The 14,212-nt window shown below is 54.4% G+C and overlaps 5 protein-coding genes across 5 annotated transcripts in view; 1 reads left to right on the top strand and 4 right to left on the bottom strand.

Annotated features, from left to right (window-relative positions):
• Positions 1-6: 6 nt before the first annotated feature.
• PTSG_05277 (down syndrome critical region protein 3) lies at positions 7-3,178 on the bottom strand (the record flags this gene model as incomplete). Its single annotated transcript, XM_004993795.1, has 11 exons — positions 3,030-3,178; positions 2,753-2,835; positions 2,487-2,553; positions 2,239-2,287; positions 1,974-2,065; positions 1,577-1,681; positions 1,245-1,370; positions 887-983; positions 496-621; positions 250-332; positions 7-18 (listed from the first exon to the last, which is right to left on the bottom strand). The coding sequence occupies exons 1-11, from the start codon at positions 3,078-3,080 to the stop codon at positions 7-9; spliced, it is 891 nt and encodes a 296-aa protein (XP_004993852.1). The 5' UTR covers positions 3,081-3,178.
• Positions 3,179-3,214: 36 nt separating this feature from the next.
• Positions 3,215-5,487, top strand: PTSG_05276 (uncharacterized protein). The gene is made up of 3 exons (XM_004993794.1): positions 3,215-3,809; positions 4,154-4,449; positions 4,931-5,487. The coding sequence occupies exons 1-3, from the start codon at positions 3,248-3,250 to the stop codon at positions 5,267-5,269; spliced, it is 1,197 nt and encodes a 398-aa protein (XP_004993851.1). The 5' UTR covers positions 3,215-3,247; the 3' UTR covers positions 5,270-5,487.
• PTSG_05275 (60S ribosomal protein L10a) lies at positions 5,427-8,155 on the bottom strand. The gene is made up of 5 exons (XM_004993793.1): positions 8,048-8,155; positions 7,187-7,256; positions 6,772-7,006; positions 5,913-6,190; positions 5,427-5,644 (listed from the first exon to the last, which is right to left on the bottom strand). Exons 1-5 carry the CDS (start codon positions 8,050-8,052, stop codon positions 5,579-5,581), a joined length of 654 nt encoding a protein of 217 aa, XP_004993850.1. The 5' UTR covers positions 8,053-8,155; the 3' UTR covers positions 5,427-5,578.
• A 1,005-nt stretch (positions 8,156-9,160) lies between these two features.
• Positions 9,161-10,564, bottom strand: PTSG_05274 (uncharacterized protein). The gene is made up of 2 exons (XM_004993792.1): positions 10,429-10,564; positions 9,161-10,401 (listed from the first exon to the last, which is right to left on the bottom strand). Exons 1-2 carry the CDS (start codon positions 10,463-10,465, stop codon positions 9,203-9,205), a joined length of 1,236 nt encoding a protein of 411 aa, XP_004993849.1. The 5' UTR covers positions 10,466-10,564; the 3' UTR covers positions 9,161-9,202.
• A 598-nt stretch (positions 10,565-11,162) lies between these two features.
• Positions 11,163-14,212, bottom strand: part of PTSG_05273 (carboxy terminal motor kinesin) — a gene marked incomplete at both ends in the record, with an annotated part of 5,351 nt that continues 2,301 nt past the window's right edge. The window contains 9 exons of the mRNA XM_004993791.1: positions 11,163-11,219; positions 11,395-11,470; positions 11,690-11,763; positions 11,925-12,215; positions 12,611-12,799; positions 12,997-13,077; positions 13,269-13,469; positions 13,765-13,891; positions 14,073-14,191. Coding sequence (XP_004993848.1) covers positions 11,163-11,219; positions 11,395-11,470; positions 11,690-11,763; positions 11,925-12,215; positions 12,611-12,799; positions 12,997-13,077; positions 13,269-13,469; positions 13,765-13,891; positions 14,073-14,191 — 1,215 coding nt within the window. The remainder of the gene's footprint in view (positions 11,220-11,394; positions 11,471-11,689; positions 11,764-11,924; positions 12,216-12,610; positions 12,800-12,996; positions 13,078-13,268; positions 13,470-13,764; positions 13,892-14,072; positions 14,192-14,212) is intronic.

The raw sequence follows: 14,212 nt of genomic DNA, 5'->3' as shown, positions 1-14,212 counted from the left end.
CTGCAGCTACTTTGTGGGCTGTGAACGTGTGTGTGTGTGTGTGTGTGTGTGTGTGTGTGTGTGTGTGTGTGTGTGTGTGTGTGTGTGTGTGTGTGTGTGTGTGTGTGTGTGTGTGTGTGTGTGTGCGTGTGTGTGTGTGTGTGTGTGAGCTAGGTGATGCAACTGAGGCCAACACGAAGCAGTTCCACGGTCCTCCCCACATCATCCCCTCGCCAACAACTGGCCATGTCCATGCCAGCGTGTGCTCACCGTGTGTCGCAGGAGTTTGACGGGAAAGTTTTCTGAAATGACGTCTCCGCTCACAAACACAACGACCAGATTCACCTCAAACTCTGCAGTTGGTCCATGGGCGGCGGCGGTGGTGGTGGTGATGACGGTAGTGGTGAGCAACTCGAGACCAGAAAACAAGCACACAACAAGCGCGAATAGGTTGTACAACACAACACAAGTACAACACAACACAAGTGCAACACAACACAACACAGCACAGCGCACCAATCTTGAAGTTTGGGGTGAGGAGGGATGGGCAGGTGAAGAGGCGCGGGAATGTCATGTAGAGCGGAACGGCGAAATCGCGGGCAACGTCGCCCTCCGCAACTTGGATGTTCTGGATCTCCGTCGCTGCACAGCGAGAGGTCATGTGCACATGGCGCAAGGTGGACGCGTGTTTGGGGGGGGCCAGTGTAGCGTGAGGACAACAGCCAGTTACCACATCAAGACAACAGGAGTAGCAGTTGCTCCGAGCTGCCAGCGCCGCAACAAAACCCCATCATCACCGTGCTTATTGATAACACCGCCACCACCATTGCTAGCACCTTCAATTTCCACCATGCTTCTCAACACCACCACCACTGCCAGCACAAGCACGTCAACTGCCACGACTCACGGTCGCTGGCGTATCCCTCTGCACATCCGCACGTCTCCACGCGCACGAGTTGCAGTTCGATGGATTTGATGGGCAGCTCCGACCGCCGCACGACAATCTGAATTATGCAATGCATTGACACGTGTGTGCACGCAGGCAAGCAATATATGCGCGTGTGTGATTGAGTGGGCAGAGGAGCGAGCGGGGTGGACTGCAAGCAGCGACTTCACCGCTACCACGTTGACTCAAGATTAATCATCACATGCACTGCACGATTCGAAACAACTCTTCCGTGTTGAACCTCCCCTTGCTTCTCAAACTCTCCCTCTCCCCCCCCCCCCGGCCGGATGCTGCTAAGTGAAACACGCACGCCACGCACCTCGCCCGTGAACGGCTGCGCAATGTCGCAGGTTGGGTGGTCGATGTGTCCGTCAATGAGGAACTTCGGAATATCGGCCCGCGTCTTTGCATTGTCCAGCGACTCTGGTGTAATGCTGAACTTCACCTGCGCATGGCAGTTGTTGATGACATGAGTACAGAACATGTATCCAAGGACACGTGCGTGCTCACACATGTACATTTGCGTGCATGCAAGTGCGCAAGCACATGCACATGGATGCGCACGTGCGCACATATGGATGGGTCGCGTACGCATCCAAACAAACGTACACGCCCCTACGAGTTCATGCAGACATACACTCGGGTACGCACGGGGTCTGAGTCTGTGCGTGGTGCCAACGCCTCCACAAAGAATTCCGCCTTTGTCTGCAGGTCCTTTGAGAACGCAGACCGCTTCAGCTCCGCCCGCAGAACATACTGCACACACACACACATGAATGAATGAATGAATGAATGAAGGCATGAAGGCATGAATGAATGAATGAATGAATGAATGAATGAATGAATGAATGAATGAATGAATGAATGAATGAATGAACCACCAAGGTGGACGAGGTGCGGAAACGACACGTGTGCATGTGTGTGTGTGTGCGTGTGTGATCTGTACGGTCGCCGCCACGATCCGTCCACAGACATCATTGCCTCATCCACAACAACCACCACCCAAAGCACGACACCCCATCCATCAGCCACCTGCAGTTCACGTCACCTGGATGCTGATGAAGACGCCGTGGTATGTTTCATACAGCTTCTGCCCCGGCTTTGCCTTGAGCGGAATCTCAAACGGTATCGACGTTACGCCTGCATTATAGGACCGAGAAGAAGGAAAAGTAGGGAGGGAAGCGGGGTGGTGAGATGTGTTGACAGGCGTGTGAGGCACAAAACACAGCACACGATAACCGTGAACAAGAAGAGCAAGCGTGCATGTGGTGAGTTGATTGGTTGGCTGCACGAGCGGAAGGGCGTGTTCTGACCTGCATTCAGTTTGCCAGCTTTGCGCAGATCCAGCGACGCGCTGATGAGCTTCGGAGGGGATGGGGATGGATGTAGAGTGTGTTGTTTTTACAGGAGTGCGGCAAATCCACAGCAACAAAAACATGTGAGCTGATTTGATCAGACCGGGGGGGGGGGCTTGGCGAAGCAGCATACACACAGGCACGGAGTATGTTTGTTCAAACACACACACACACATATTCGCAAGGTGGGTGGGTTGTGTGCTCACCTGAACCGGTTTGATCGAGTTGTAAAAAGCTTCAAACAACCCAACGTTCTTCGCACTCAGTTGCAAACTGGTGCAGGAAGAACAGGACACGGACAAGTGTGTGGATAAGAAAGACAGCAAGGGCATACGTGCCATGTGGGGAAGGATAAGTCACGCACGAACACGAATGCAATGCAACTGCACACACGCACGCACACATGAACACACACACAAGTACATGAACGCACACAAGTACATGAACGCAACGCCTCTCTCTGTTGACGAACCTCACTGATCCCTCCAAGTACAAGCTGATGCCATTGTAACTGAGCCCTTTGCTGTCAATGTTCAATGTACCTCGCAACAGCTCCTGCCAAACACACACACACACACACACACACACACCACCAACATGAGTGCACAGCATCAAGCAAGTAAGCAAGCGAGGGAACAGCCTGAACAACAAACCAAACAGCAGACATTCAAGACGCGACCACGCGCGCGCACACACACACAAGCACACACACAAGCACACATGCCATGACACACGCCACTTGCACTTACGCCTTCGCGGTACTTCTTGGAGCTCCGCGAGAACGATATGGACATGGACATGGCGGTTGGTTGGTTGGTGGCTGGTGTATGTGTGGGTGTGCTGCTGGCTATCGTGTTTGTTTGTGTCGCTCCACAGCGGCAGTGCGGTTGTAGAATTCTGATGAATGATTTGAGCTATTTTTCGTCGATTCAAGGCACAGCAGAAGCAGAAGAGGAGAGAAGCAGAGATGGCGAATGTGTTGCGGGCGCGGGGTGTGGAGAGGATACGCAGAGATGGGACGGCGTTCTTGGCGGGGATTTCGCTGACAGGGGATGAGGATGAGCCTGTTCTCGGGGCAAGCGACTCCGAGTACGACCATGAGGATGCAGAGACCGCGCTTGTGCGCAGACAGCAGCCGCAGCGGCCGAAATCAGGACATGCCAGCACCCGCCATTCTTTCATGGGCATGGCAGCCACCGACCTGCTTGCATCTGACGGCACCGATCTCACGTCACAGCACCAGCAGTCGCAGCGCCGGCGCAGGCGCTTGACAAGTGGAGACATGGAACGGCTGCGTGATGCTTTCGCAACGTCGTCCACGTCGCAGGCACGCAGCAGCACGCGGCCATCAAAGGCCATGCCGAAGGTCACGTTTGTGTCGGACGTGAAGACCAACGCAGAGCTGCTGGTGAACACCCGCGTGCTCGTCACAAGCCCGCGCGGCGGTATGCCACTCGCCGCTTTTAGCCTACTTCCCGCACGTGACACACGTCACAAGAAGCGCCGACGCCTCGAAAAAGCCAAGCAGGGTGAGCATTTACGTGTATGTGTTGTTGGTGTTGGCGTGTGTGTGTGTGTTGTGTATGTGTTGTGTGTGTGTGTATGTGTTGTGCGTGCGAGTTTTCGTGTGTGTGTGTGTGTGCGTGCGAGTTTTTGTGTGTGTGTGTGTGTGTGTGTGTGTGTGTGTGTGTGTGTGTGTGTGTGTGTGTGTGTGTGTGCGCGCGTGTGTGTGTACGTGCGTGTGTGTGGTGGTGATTGAGAGTTTGAAGAGATGTTGTTCGTGCAAAGCTGTGCCTACGCCCTCACCTTGGTGATTCATACTGACACACACACACACACACGCAAACGTACCTGACGTTTACACACAACACAGCCGACAAGTTCGAGATCAAGCCCGTGCGCAAGACAAAGAGCTACGAGAAGCAGCTGCGGGACATGCCGCAAGTGCACGATCACGCCACGCTCGACGACCCGTTCCTGCACCACGGAAGGCACCAGAAGATGCTGTCCCTCAAGTCATACACGGTGTCCATCAGCCACTATGTGACGCCGGCGGAACTCAAAGAGGCGCTCAACGAGAGCTTCCGTGAACGCTTCCCAGACATTCAACTCACCCTCTCCAAGCTGCGCAGTCTCAAGCGCGACATGGTGGAGATTGGCTGCGACATGGTGCGTTGGTATTCATGTGTGAGGTGGAGGTGGTGTGTGCATTGTAAGTCCTCAGGGTGGGCGTACCACATAGTTGCAACCTTGAAGCTGCGACGTTTGTAAACACAAACACACACATTAACACAATGTCCACCTCTCACCCACACACACACACACACACACCCACACACACACACACCACACACACACACACACACACACACACGAACACACGAACACGCGAACACACAATGTCTATCTCACTCACGCGCACATTCACTCACGCGCACATTCACACACGCTCACCCACTCACACGCTCACCCACTCACTCACTAACATTCACTCCCTCACTCGCTCACACACGAACTCGCTCACCTACTCACTCCCCTCATACACACGCACATACTCACACGCACAAACTCACACACACACGCACGCACACACACACACACACGCACGCGCGCACGCACGCACATGCCATCCCATGTGTTTCTCGTGCAGTGCAAGATGGAGGTGTCGACGGTGGCGTTTGCCCACTACTACTTTGAGCACCTTGTGCTAAAGCGGTGGGTGACCAAGCCCACGCGCAAGCTCATCCCGGCATGCTGCCTACTGCTCGCCTTCAAGTTCAACTGCACCGCCCGCCCGTCCATTGTCAAGCAGCGGCTGCAGCCGTTGTTCAAGGCGTGCGAGGACAAGTGGCGGCTGGCGCGGCACGACATCCTCCTCATGGAGATGCCTGTCTTCTCCCAGCTCTCCTTCGACCTCAACGTTCCCGCTGCTACCGTCACGGCATTTACCGCGCGCATTCACGCCAAGCACCCGCACCTCTGTACCTGACGCCAGCTTGCTGATCCTCGTTGAGGTGGCGTGCTTGTGTATTCATGCCACGCTTGTCCTACCAACGCGGCTGCACATGGCATTGTTCTCCCGCTGTGGCCGCTTCCGTTGTGTTACCCTCGCTGCACGCACATCTGTCTTTGTTCTTGCGTTTGCTCGCTTCGTTCCTCTCATAGACAGATACACGCCATACACACGGCAATCGCCTTCTCTCTGTTCGGGGGTCTTGTAATTGGGAGGGAGAGGGTTGCTTAGCATAACACGTGCAGTCAAGAAAAGGGTGACATCACACCAAAGAGCAGCATCTGCTTAGTAGATGCGCTGGGGAGGGCCCATGGTGCTCTTGATGTTGAGGGAGCGCACGTTCTGCCAGTTCTGTGGGGATGTGATGGCAAGGAGAGCGTGTGATTGGGGGGGGGGATGAGTTGGTGGTGAGGAGGAAGAAGGGTGTGAACAAGAAGGAAAGAGCACTGATTGGCACAGGTGCGCATGTTCTCAAAAGGCAGCACAACAGTATGGACGCAAAAGGAAGCACAACAATACGCACGCAAAAGTAACCACAAGTAGGTAAACACACTCACACACTCACACACACACACCACACACACACACAACCCCACCACCACTTGCCAGCACAACAAACCTTCTTGAGGAGGGAGACGAGGAAGTTGACGGCCTGGATGGAGTTGGTGATGAGCTCCTCCTCGGACATGTCGACGTGACCAATGGCGACACCGAGCGTGAGCACCTTCTTCATCTGGAACTTGACGGTAGCCTTGAGCTCGTCAACCTTCTCGGGCAGCTTCTCCTCGTGCGAGACGGGGGAGGGGAACTTGCCGGCCTTGTTGAGGCCAGGCCCAAGGATACGAGGCAGCTGCTTCAGAAGCTTCGACGACGCAAGGAACGCATCGTACTGCTTGGCTGTGGTTTTGGGGATGGGGTGGGGGGTAAGGAGTGTGTGTGTGTGCGTGTGTGTGTGTGCGTGTGTGTGTGTGTGTTTGGTTGGGGTGAGTGAGGTGAAAGGGGATGCATGCGTCGAGGGGAGACAGGACAAAGGATCGTTCAAGTGTGCAAGGGAATTGAATTGAAGGAGGAGGGAAGGATGGACATAGACAAAACTTCAAAGGTTTGAAGGATGGAGAGTATAGTCAGACTTATTAAGCAGCGCCAACGGACGAATGAACGCCGCATACTCAACGTATGACAACGTAACTCTCCCATGCACAAAGAAATGGCATCTCGACATGGGATATGTCGGGCCAAGACGGAAGGCTGGTTGTGGTGTTTGAGGAGGCGGGAAGATGGGGGAGGAGAGTGGGGGAGAGGGGGAAGGAGGGAAAGAAACAAAGCAAAGTGTACAAAACATTCGCTCACACACAAACACAGACAAACGCACACACACACACACACAGAGTTACAAACACACTCGCTCACACAACCACACACAACCACACACACACTCACTCACACACTCACTCACACAACCACACACACACTCGTACCCAGCTTCTTGACGAGCTTCTTGTTCTTCTTGAGCTTCTTGAGGGAGTCGACGTCCATGCAGGGAATGTCGGCGGCCTTGGCCTCGTCGCAGTGAGCATCGTCACCGAGCACGCACACCTTCATGCCAGGGCGGGCAATGCCGGGCAGACGCACGGTGCCGCTGAAGCGCTTGTCACGGGAGGGATCGTAGTTCTTCAGCATAACCTGAAGCTCAACCGTCTCGCGGAACTTGCGCTGTGGTGGCAGTGAGACAAAAAGCGATGTGAGAAGAGGGGAAGTTGAGAGAATGAGTTCAGGACGAAGCAAGCAAAGACGAAAGAAAGACAAGGGCTCGTGGAGTGGCGAGTGTACAAGCACAACACACACACGCACGCACACATGCACACGCACACGCGCACACACACAACAACAAACCTTCTTGTCCTTGAGGGAGTGCTTGAGGAGGGCCTGGATCGCCTCTTCGTAGGTGTCGCGGGAAACCTTGCTGTCAAGTGGAATGAAGACAAGCACGCAAACACACACACACACAGAGCAGGAGAACAAGTGAGCCGACACAAGTGCATGCGCGAAACACATTGGGGAGGAAGAACAAGAAGTCATTCGACAACAACAACCGGGGAAACAAAAGACGGTGGTGTTGGTGAAGCCACCACACACATAAAACACTTGCAACAACAAAGCAGAAGGCAACTTGTCTTCTCATCATGATGTCGCACTTTGAGCCAAGGACAGTGCACAACCAATTCAGAGAGAGACAAGGTACCAACTTCTCGTCATCACGCAAGAAATAAATAAAGGTGGGAGGCACCAGAAGAACAGGGGGCAGAAGAACAGGGAGCAGGAGAACAAGGGGGGGGGGGGCTTGGAGAACAAAGAGAGGCCATCAACCACAACCAAAAAAGAGACAAGCGCAGGAAGCGCGAGCAACAGAGATTCGAAGACAGCGCACAACAACCCGCGGGCATTCACAACCATAAAGAGTGTGAAGAGGCCCTCCCTTCTCCAATAGTGCACACTTGCCACAACAGCAACAGAGACAGCAGCAGCAACAACAACACCACCAGCAACACCACAAGCAACAACAGCAACAGCAACAGCAGACAACAAGGGCACAATGTGCCTGATGTCTAAAGTTGTGTTGGGTTGTGTTGTGTTGTGTTGTGCGTGTGTGTGCGTGTGTGCGTTTGCGTGCCTCTGCAGTGCTGGGTTCACATCACATCATCATCAACAACAACAACATCAGCGACAACAGCAACAAGAACAACACGCGCGAACCTCATGGTGGCGGTGCTGGTGTTGCTGCGTGTGGTGTGGTGTTGTCACAATGAGGGGACGAGGTGGCAGAGCAGTGTGCTGGCGGTGTGGGTCTCGCGTGCGCGATGGGTGGGGGAAAAAAAAAAGGTACATAAGTTGTGGAAAGTTATTGTAAGATTTCACAGGGGAGAACCGCGGGATTTGAATCCGTGTGTGTGTGTGTGTGTGTGTGTGTGTGTGTGTGTGTGTGTGTGTGTGTGTGCGCGCGCGCGCGTGTGTGTGTGTGTTGTGGAGTGCCATAACAGCATAACAGCGTCACATCACTCACACCCTTGTGGCAAATGCTCTAAATGCTGGTCATCACACACGCCCAAGCAACCAAAGGCGATGTACACAGGAATGAGGTCTCGAGGTCTCCTGTCACGTGTTTGTGTCTGTCATCTACTCTACAGTTGAGCTGTAGGGTCTAAGGGATGGGAGCCTTGACAGCACCCCGCCTCATCGTCCGTAAAAGAAACACTTGCAAATGACGGTTAGACCACCGTGTAAGCTGTTCACCGCACGGAAGGCGATGGCAAATGCTGGGCAGCTGTGTGGCTGTTGAGGCGGATGTGTGTGTGTGTGAGTGCGTATATGTGAATGAGTACCTGAGTGTGAGCGTGTGCGTGCGTGTGTGTGTGCTCCCCTGTTGCCGCTTCCCTCACCGCTGTTGGCATTCTCAACTCAAATCAAAACGCGCGAGCCTCGACAACACAAGCGGCCAACTCCTCTCTCGTCCTCTGTCGTGCTCTTTCCCAAGCAGGTTGCCGTCGCGTTCACTCACAACAAAAACAAGAGGAAGAAAAGGAGATCCAGCAACCAGCGCAAGGGAGCATCCAGGCGAACAACAACAGGGTAACACGCAGACACTCGCTGGGAGGAGAGAAGGAGAGGCCAAGGACATGGAGCCAACGCAATCGCATAGCAAGTGTGATGACACAGGTGGTTCATGCTCACGAAAAATCCCGCCATGTGGAAGGTAACGAGTGGATGGGGGAACAGGAAAGGGCAGAAAGGGTGTACAGCCTTCCCAACCACACACACACACACACACACACACACACACACACACACACACACACACACACACACACACACAAACACACATCGACAACACACACACACCCTCCCCACACATCAGCACCCTGGGTCGATGACGAGGACAGATTCGGCGTTGAATGGAATACCATAGACGAGGCCGTTCGGAGCGAGCACTCCGTCCCACCACTTGGTGCCTCCTTCTTCAAGATCGTTGATGGTCGTGGTGTCGCTGATGCTGGTGGTGGTGGTGTCGAAGATGAGAACAGATGACGAGTCGTATGGGATGCCGATGATGTTGGCGTTGGGTGCAAGCACAGCGCCAAGCCACTGTCCAAAGCTGGTTCGCTCCGTGACTGGGTGCTGGCGGCTGGCGTTGGTGGCTGGGTCAATGATAAGGGCCATCGCAGAGCGAGACGGGACGGCGTAGATGAGACCGTTGCCTGCAAGCACGCCCCCGCGCCACTTGTAGCCCGTGTCAAAACCAGCCAATGTGGTGAGGTCCATCGTGAGCAACTCTGGATTGATGACGAGGACAGAGGACGCCGTCACGGGAATGCAGTATATGAGGTCGGTGTCTGCCTGTACACCGCCATACCACTTGAATTCATGGTTCGACAGCCCAGAGAGCGTGGTGAGGTCGGCGACATTGGTCTCCGGGTCAACAATTAGCACAGACGTTGCAAAAGAGGGGATGCCGAAGATGAGGCCATTGCTGGCCACAACACCGCTCCGCCATTTGGCGACGCCGGAGCCCAGCGAGTGGATACTCGATGTGTCAGTGGTGTTGGTGTCCGGGTCGACGATGAGCATGGTTGCTTGTGTTGACGCAAACATGTAGACGAAGCCGTTGTGCGCCAACACCGCACCCGCCCACTTCGCACCATTCTCAAGGAGCACGGAGATTGTGGTCGTATCAACGGTGTTTGTGCTCGGATTGATAATGAGCACGGAAGGCGAGTTGTATGGCGCAGCGTAGATTAAACCGTTGTTGGCCAGCACGCCGCCAACCCACTTCCCACCTCGTGATCCAAGCTGCCCTAACATATCGGCACGCCTCGCAACCTGGCAGAGTTCAGCGTGCAAGCTCTGCTGTACATTGATAGCGCTCTGCTGCACCGAGACGGCGCTCATCAGCGTGCTGAGCGTCTCATGCACATTCATGCCGTTCACAAACACGGGCTGGTTCATGGTATCGCTGGTGTTGACGTGGAAGGCACCAGCTTCATCCTCAACCATCACCACCTCACCCGAGATGGTGAACGGCATCCAGCACACTGCCGCCAGCAGCTCAAGGACTAGCATCATGAAAGGCAGTAACGCACGTGCCTGCAGGCATCCAGGTCTTCTTCTCGTCACCATACTCCAAGCAAGGGAGGAGACCAAGAAGAGAAGAAGAGCACAAAGTCGGAAGGTCAGCGCGCCGTGTTTGTTTTTGTTTGCAGCGTTGCTGGTCTGCTGGTGGTTGTGGTTGTGGATAATTCTTGGATGTTTTCGCATGAGTTTCGAGCCAAACAAGTGAGTGTCTGAGCAAAGCATGCACGAACCGCAGCAAAGCCCACGGCTTGGTCGTACAAGCAGGAAGCATGTGCACGGACCCGTGTCAAAGAGGCAGACACTGTGACCTAAGGTCATGTGGCACATGCAATTGTTTGCAAATCTGCGCCACTCACTCAGCACCTACTCGAGATATCCTTTCTCCCCCAATCACATCGTTCAACACCCTCTCCTGCTCCTCTCATTCTACTGTTTAAGTGTTTATCTGCTGTTTTAAGTGTTTACGAGGTTGTCACCAACGTAAAACGCAAGAACTCACCACATGCAACCACCACCACCACCACCACAGGGTTTTCTGAACAACAACAGCAACAGCAACTGAAACAACTTAAACAACAACAACAACAACAACAACTTAAACAACAACAACTTAAACAACAACAACTTAAACAACAACAACTTAAGCAACAACAACAACACCACCACCACCACCACCACCACCACCACCACCACCATGCAAAGACTTCAGAAAAGGGGCAGGCAAAGTTGCTGTTGGAGGTGTCTACTTGGAGGAGGTGCCACTGTTGGCACGTGCTGTGCCGAGGTGGCACTTGTTGGCCTGTCAACAACATTGTGGATTGACGATTGAGGAGGGAGGGGAGGGAGGGGGGGAGAGAGGAGAATCGTGAATGCATCACATCAGCCAGACGGCAAATTCGTACCAGCAGCAAAATCGCACACTCGTACCACCAGCTTGCCAAGAGAAGCACACGTTGTCCCTCAGTTTATGTTACCTCTGCAGCGAAGCGAAGGCTGTTCTTTGTCTCGCTGGCGGACGCGGCTGTGGGCGCCACGTTCACAAACATCAGGCTGCATTGCAAAGAAGCCAGTTCCAGAGGACACAGGGTGAGTGAACAATGGCGTGACGGCAATAGCGCGCGCACACACAAGAAGAAGCAAACATCCACAAGCATGCACACACACACACACAGACACACACACACACACACACAACACACACACCCACACCCACACACACACACACACACACACACACACACACACACACACACACACACACACACACACCACTTGCTGTTGTTGCACATGGAGTCCTTGAGGAGCATGGTCAGCTTGGAGTCACGGAAGGGCACATGCCCATCCTAGTGGTGGGTGGAAAGCATTCAGGAGTCAAGATGTATCACACAGGTGAGCGATTGCCAACCGCAACCACAAAATGCATTGCACTCACTCGCCCTCCTCAATCCCCGATTCTCCCATATTTCCCATCTTCCGCCCTTTCCCATCTCGTCCCACCCCTCACTCTCATGGATGCCTTCTGGGAGAGCTTTGTGAAGACGCGCTTGAGGGTGGTCAGGCTCTTGTTGATGTACTTGGCCTCTTTCTCCTCCTTTCCTTGCACCTTGGAGACCTTGATGCGCTCGGAGCCAGCCAGGTCAATGAGGTTGAGCGTGGCGTTGCACACCTCGCCCGCGGCCTTGTTCTCACCCGCAATCTGCAGGCGGAAGACGGAGTGGCTGCGGGACGAGCGTGCGTTCATCGCCGTCTTGGCCGTCCTCCTGTTGGTCTCTGCACGCTGAAGCAGCTCGTGCACCTGAAAGAGAGTGGAGGGGAGGGAGTAGGAGAGGGGCAAAGACAACGGCGCTTGCTTGTGAGTTGGTGTGCGTCAAGGAGCAGTGAGACGACGTACCACGGGCACTAACAGAGACGTACCACGGGCACTAACAGAGACGTACCACGGGCACTAACAGAGACGTACCACGGACACTGACAGAGACGTACCACGGACACTGGCACAAGACGCAGAACGCTCCTACACACAGACATACAGACACACACGCACGTACACGCACACAACATCAAACAAACGCATGCACAGGCACACAATCAATCAAACAACGCACACACACACACACACACACACACGCCCCCCCCCCCCCCCCCCACACACCAATTTCCAACACTACACCCCAAACTCCAGCCGCTCACGTCATCTGGAACGGTGACGGCAAACTCAGAAAGGTTTGAGACGGGCGCTGTCCAGGAAATGACTGGCTTGGTGGCGGATCCCCGCGTGGCAAGCAGGTCACGTGGCTCCTCGTTGTAAATCTCCCGCATGGAGGCCTTGAACGTGTACTCCCACCCCTTGGCAGCAAGCTCCGCTTGGCGCTGGAAAAGCTGCAGACACAGTCGTCCGTGTGAATGTGTGCGTGCGAATGAGTGTGTGCGTGCGAGTGAGTGTGTGCGTGCTAGTGTGTGTGAGATGTGAGGAAAACCGAGTGGAGCAGATTGATGCGTCGCGGTAGAATGGAAGCAAATGTGCACATGAGAACATACGTATCCGCACACACACACATAACTGCAATGTGATGCACCTGTTCAACAGCGCGTGGGATCATGCCACGTGATCCCTCGTCATCGCTGCCAAGCATGGTGTATGTCTTGCCGCTTCCAGTCTGCGATCAAGTGAGTGTGTGACCATATGCCCGTCAGTCACGAGAACAACAGCAACAGCACACACTCACTCACTCCCCCCAATGCACACACACACAGACAGACAGACAGACAGACACACACACACACACACAACCCCCCTCCACACACACCCCACACACACACACACACTCCACACCCATGAGAAACAAACCTGGCCGTAAGCAAACACGCAGACGTTGTAGCCGTCCATGGAGGACTGCACAAGCTGCTCAATCTCCTCAAACACTTGCGCTTGTGTGCTGTCGCGGTCAAACACCTGCCAGGAACAAAGGACCATTGCGGAAGGATGAACAGTGAGCTTGATTGATGAAAATACGTTGGCACTGCATGCACAGCTGGCAAGGGTATTGGTCTGTTCCACGGCGTTGTGGATGATCGCGCCCTTGTACACGTGCATGTGGCGCTGATGCCCACCTTGTCGAAAGCAAACGTCGCCGTCGGCCCTGTGGCGCCAGTCACGGACACCTCCTGCAAGGCAAAAAGCAAACACACGGGAATGTGGTGTGAGCCCCGCACTCACGTCACGTCATGTCTCGTCATTCTGCATGTGCGGCACGCTTGTCCACAACTTGACGTCAATCGCACAGAGGGCAAAGGCGCGCATGTCATGACACAGCAGCCTGGCATCATCAGCATCAGCATCGCACCTTGCCGTCGAGGCAAGCGACTGGCTGTTCATCCGCTGATGCGTCCTCGCCAGAGAGAAAGGGGCGCACGCGACAAAACACGCGCACGTTGCCCTTGAGCTCTTGCACCATGTTGTGCAGGCGGCGCCTGTAAAACAAGTTGATGTGCCATGAGCCCACACACAGAACGAAAGGCATGACGAATCGATGCGAAGAGCTACAAGGAAACAGAAACAGCTACTGCTGCGCACCCACATACGACATGTTGCCACCATGGTTGCTCGCCACAGTGTCCCAAGTCACGCGTGCTTGCATTCATGTGCTGTTACCGCTCTGCTTCGTCGACAATTGCCTGCTGCTCGTGCTCCTTGACACACGCCTCCAGTGCAGCCACTTTGTCGTGCAGATCCTTGATCTCAGACGTCTGCTGCTCAATCGTCGATGTCGCCTGATGGTGCCAAGTGTGTGT

The sequence above is a fragment of the Salpingoeca rosetta genome (genome assembly GCF_000188695.1).
Source record: "Salpingoeca rosetta unplaced genomic scaffold supercont1.12, whole genome shotgun sequence".
In the NCBI taxonomy this organism is placed as follows: Eukaryota; class Choanoflagellata; order Craspedida; family Salpingoecidae; genus Salpingoeca; species Salpingoeca rosetta.
This window is presented reverse-complemented; position numbering and strand designations above follow the sequence as displayed.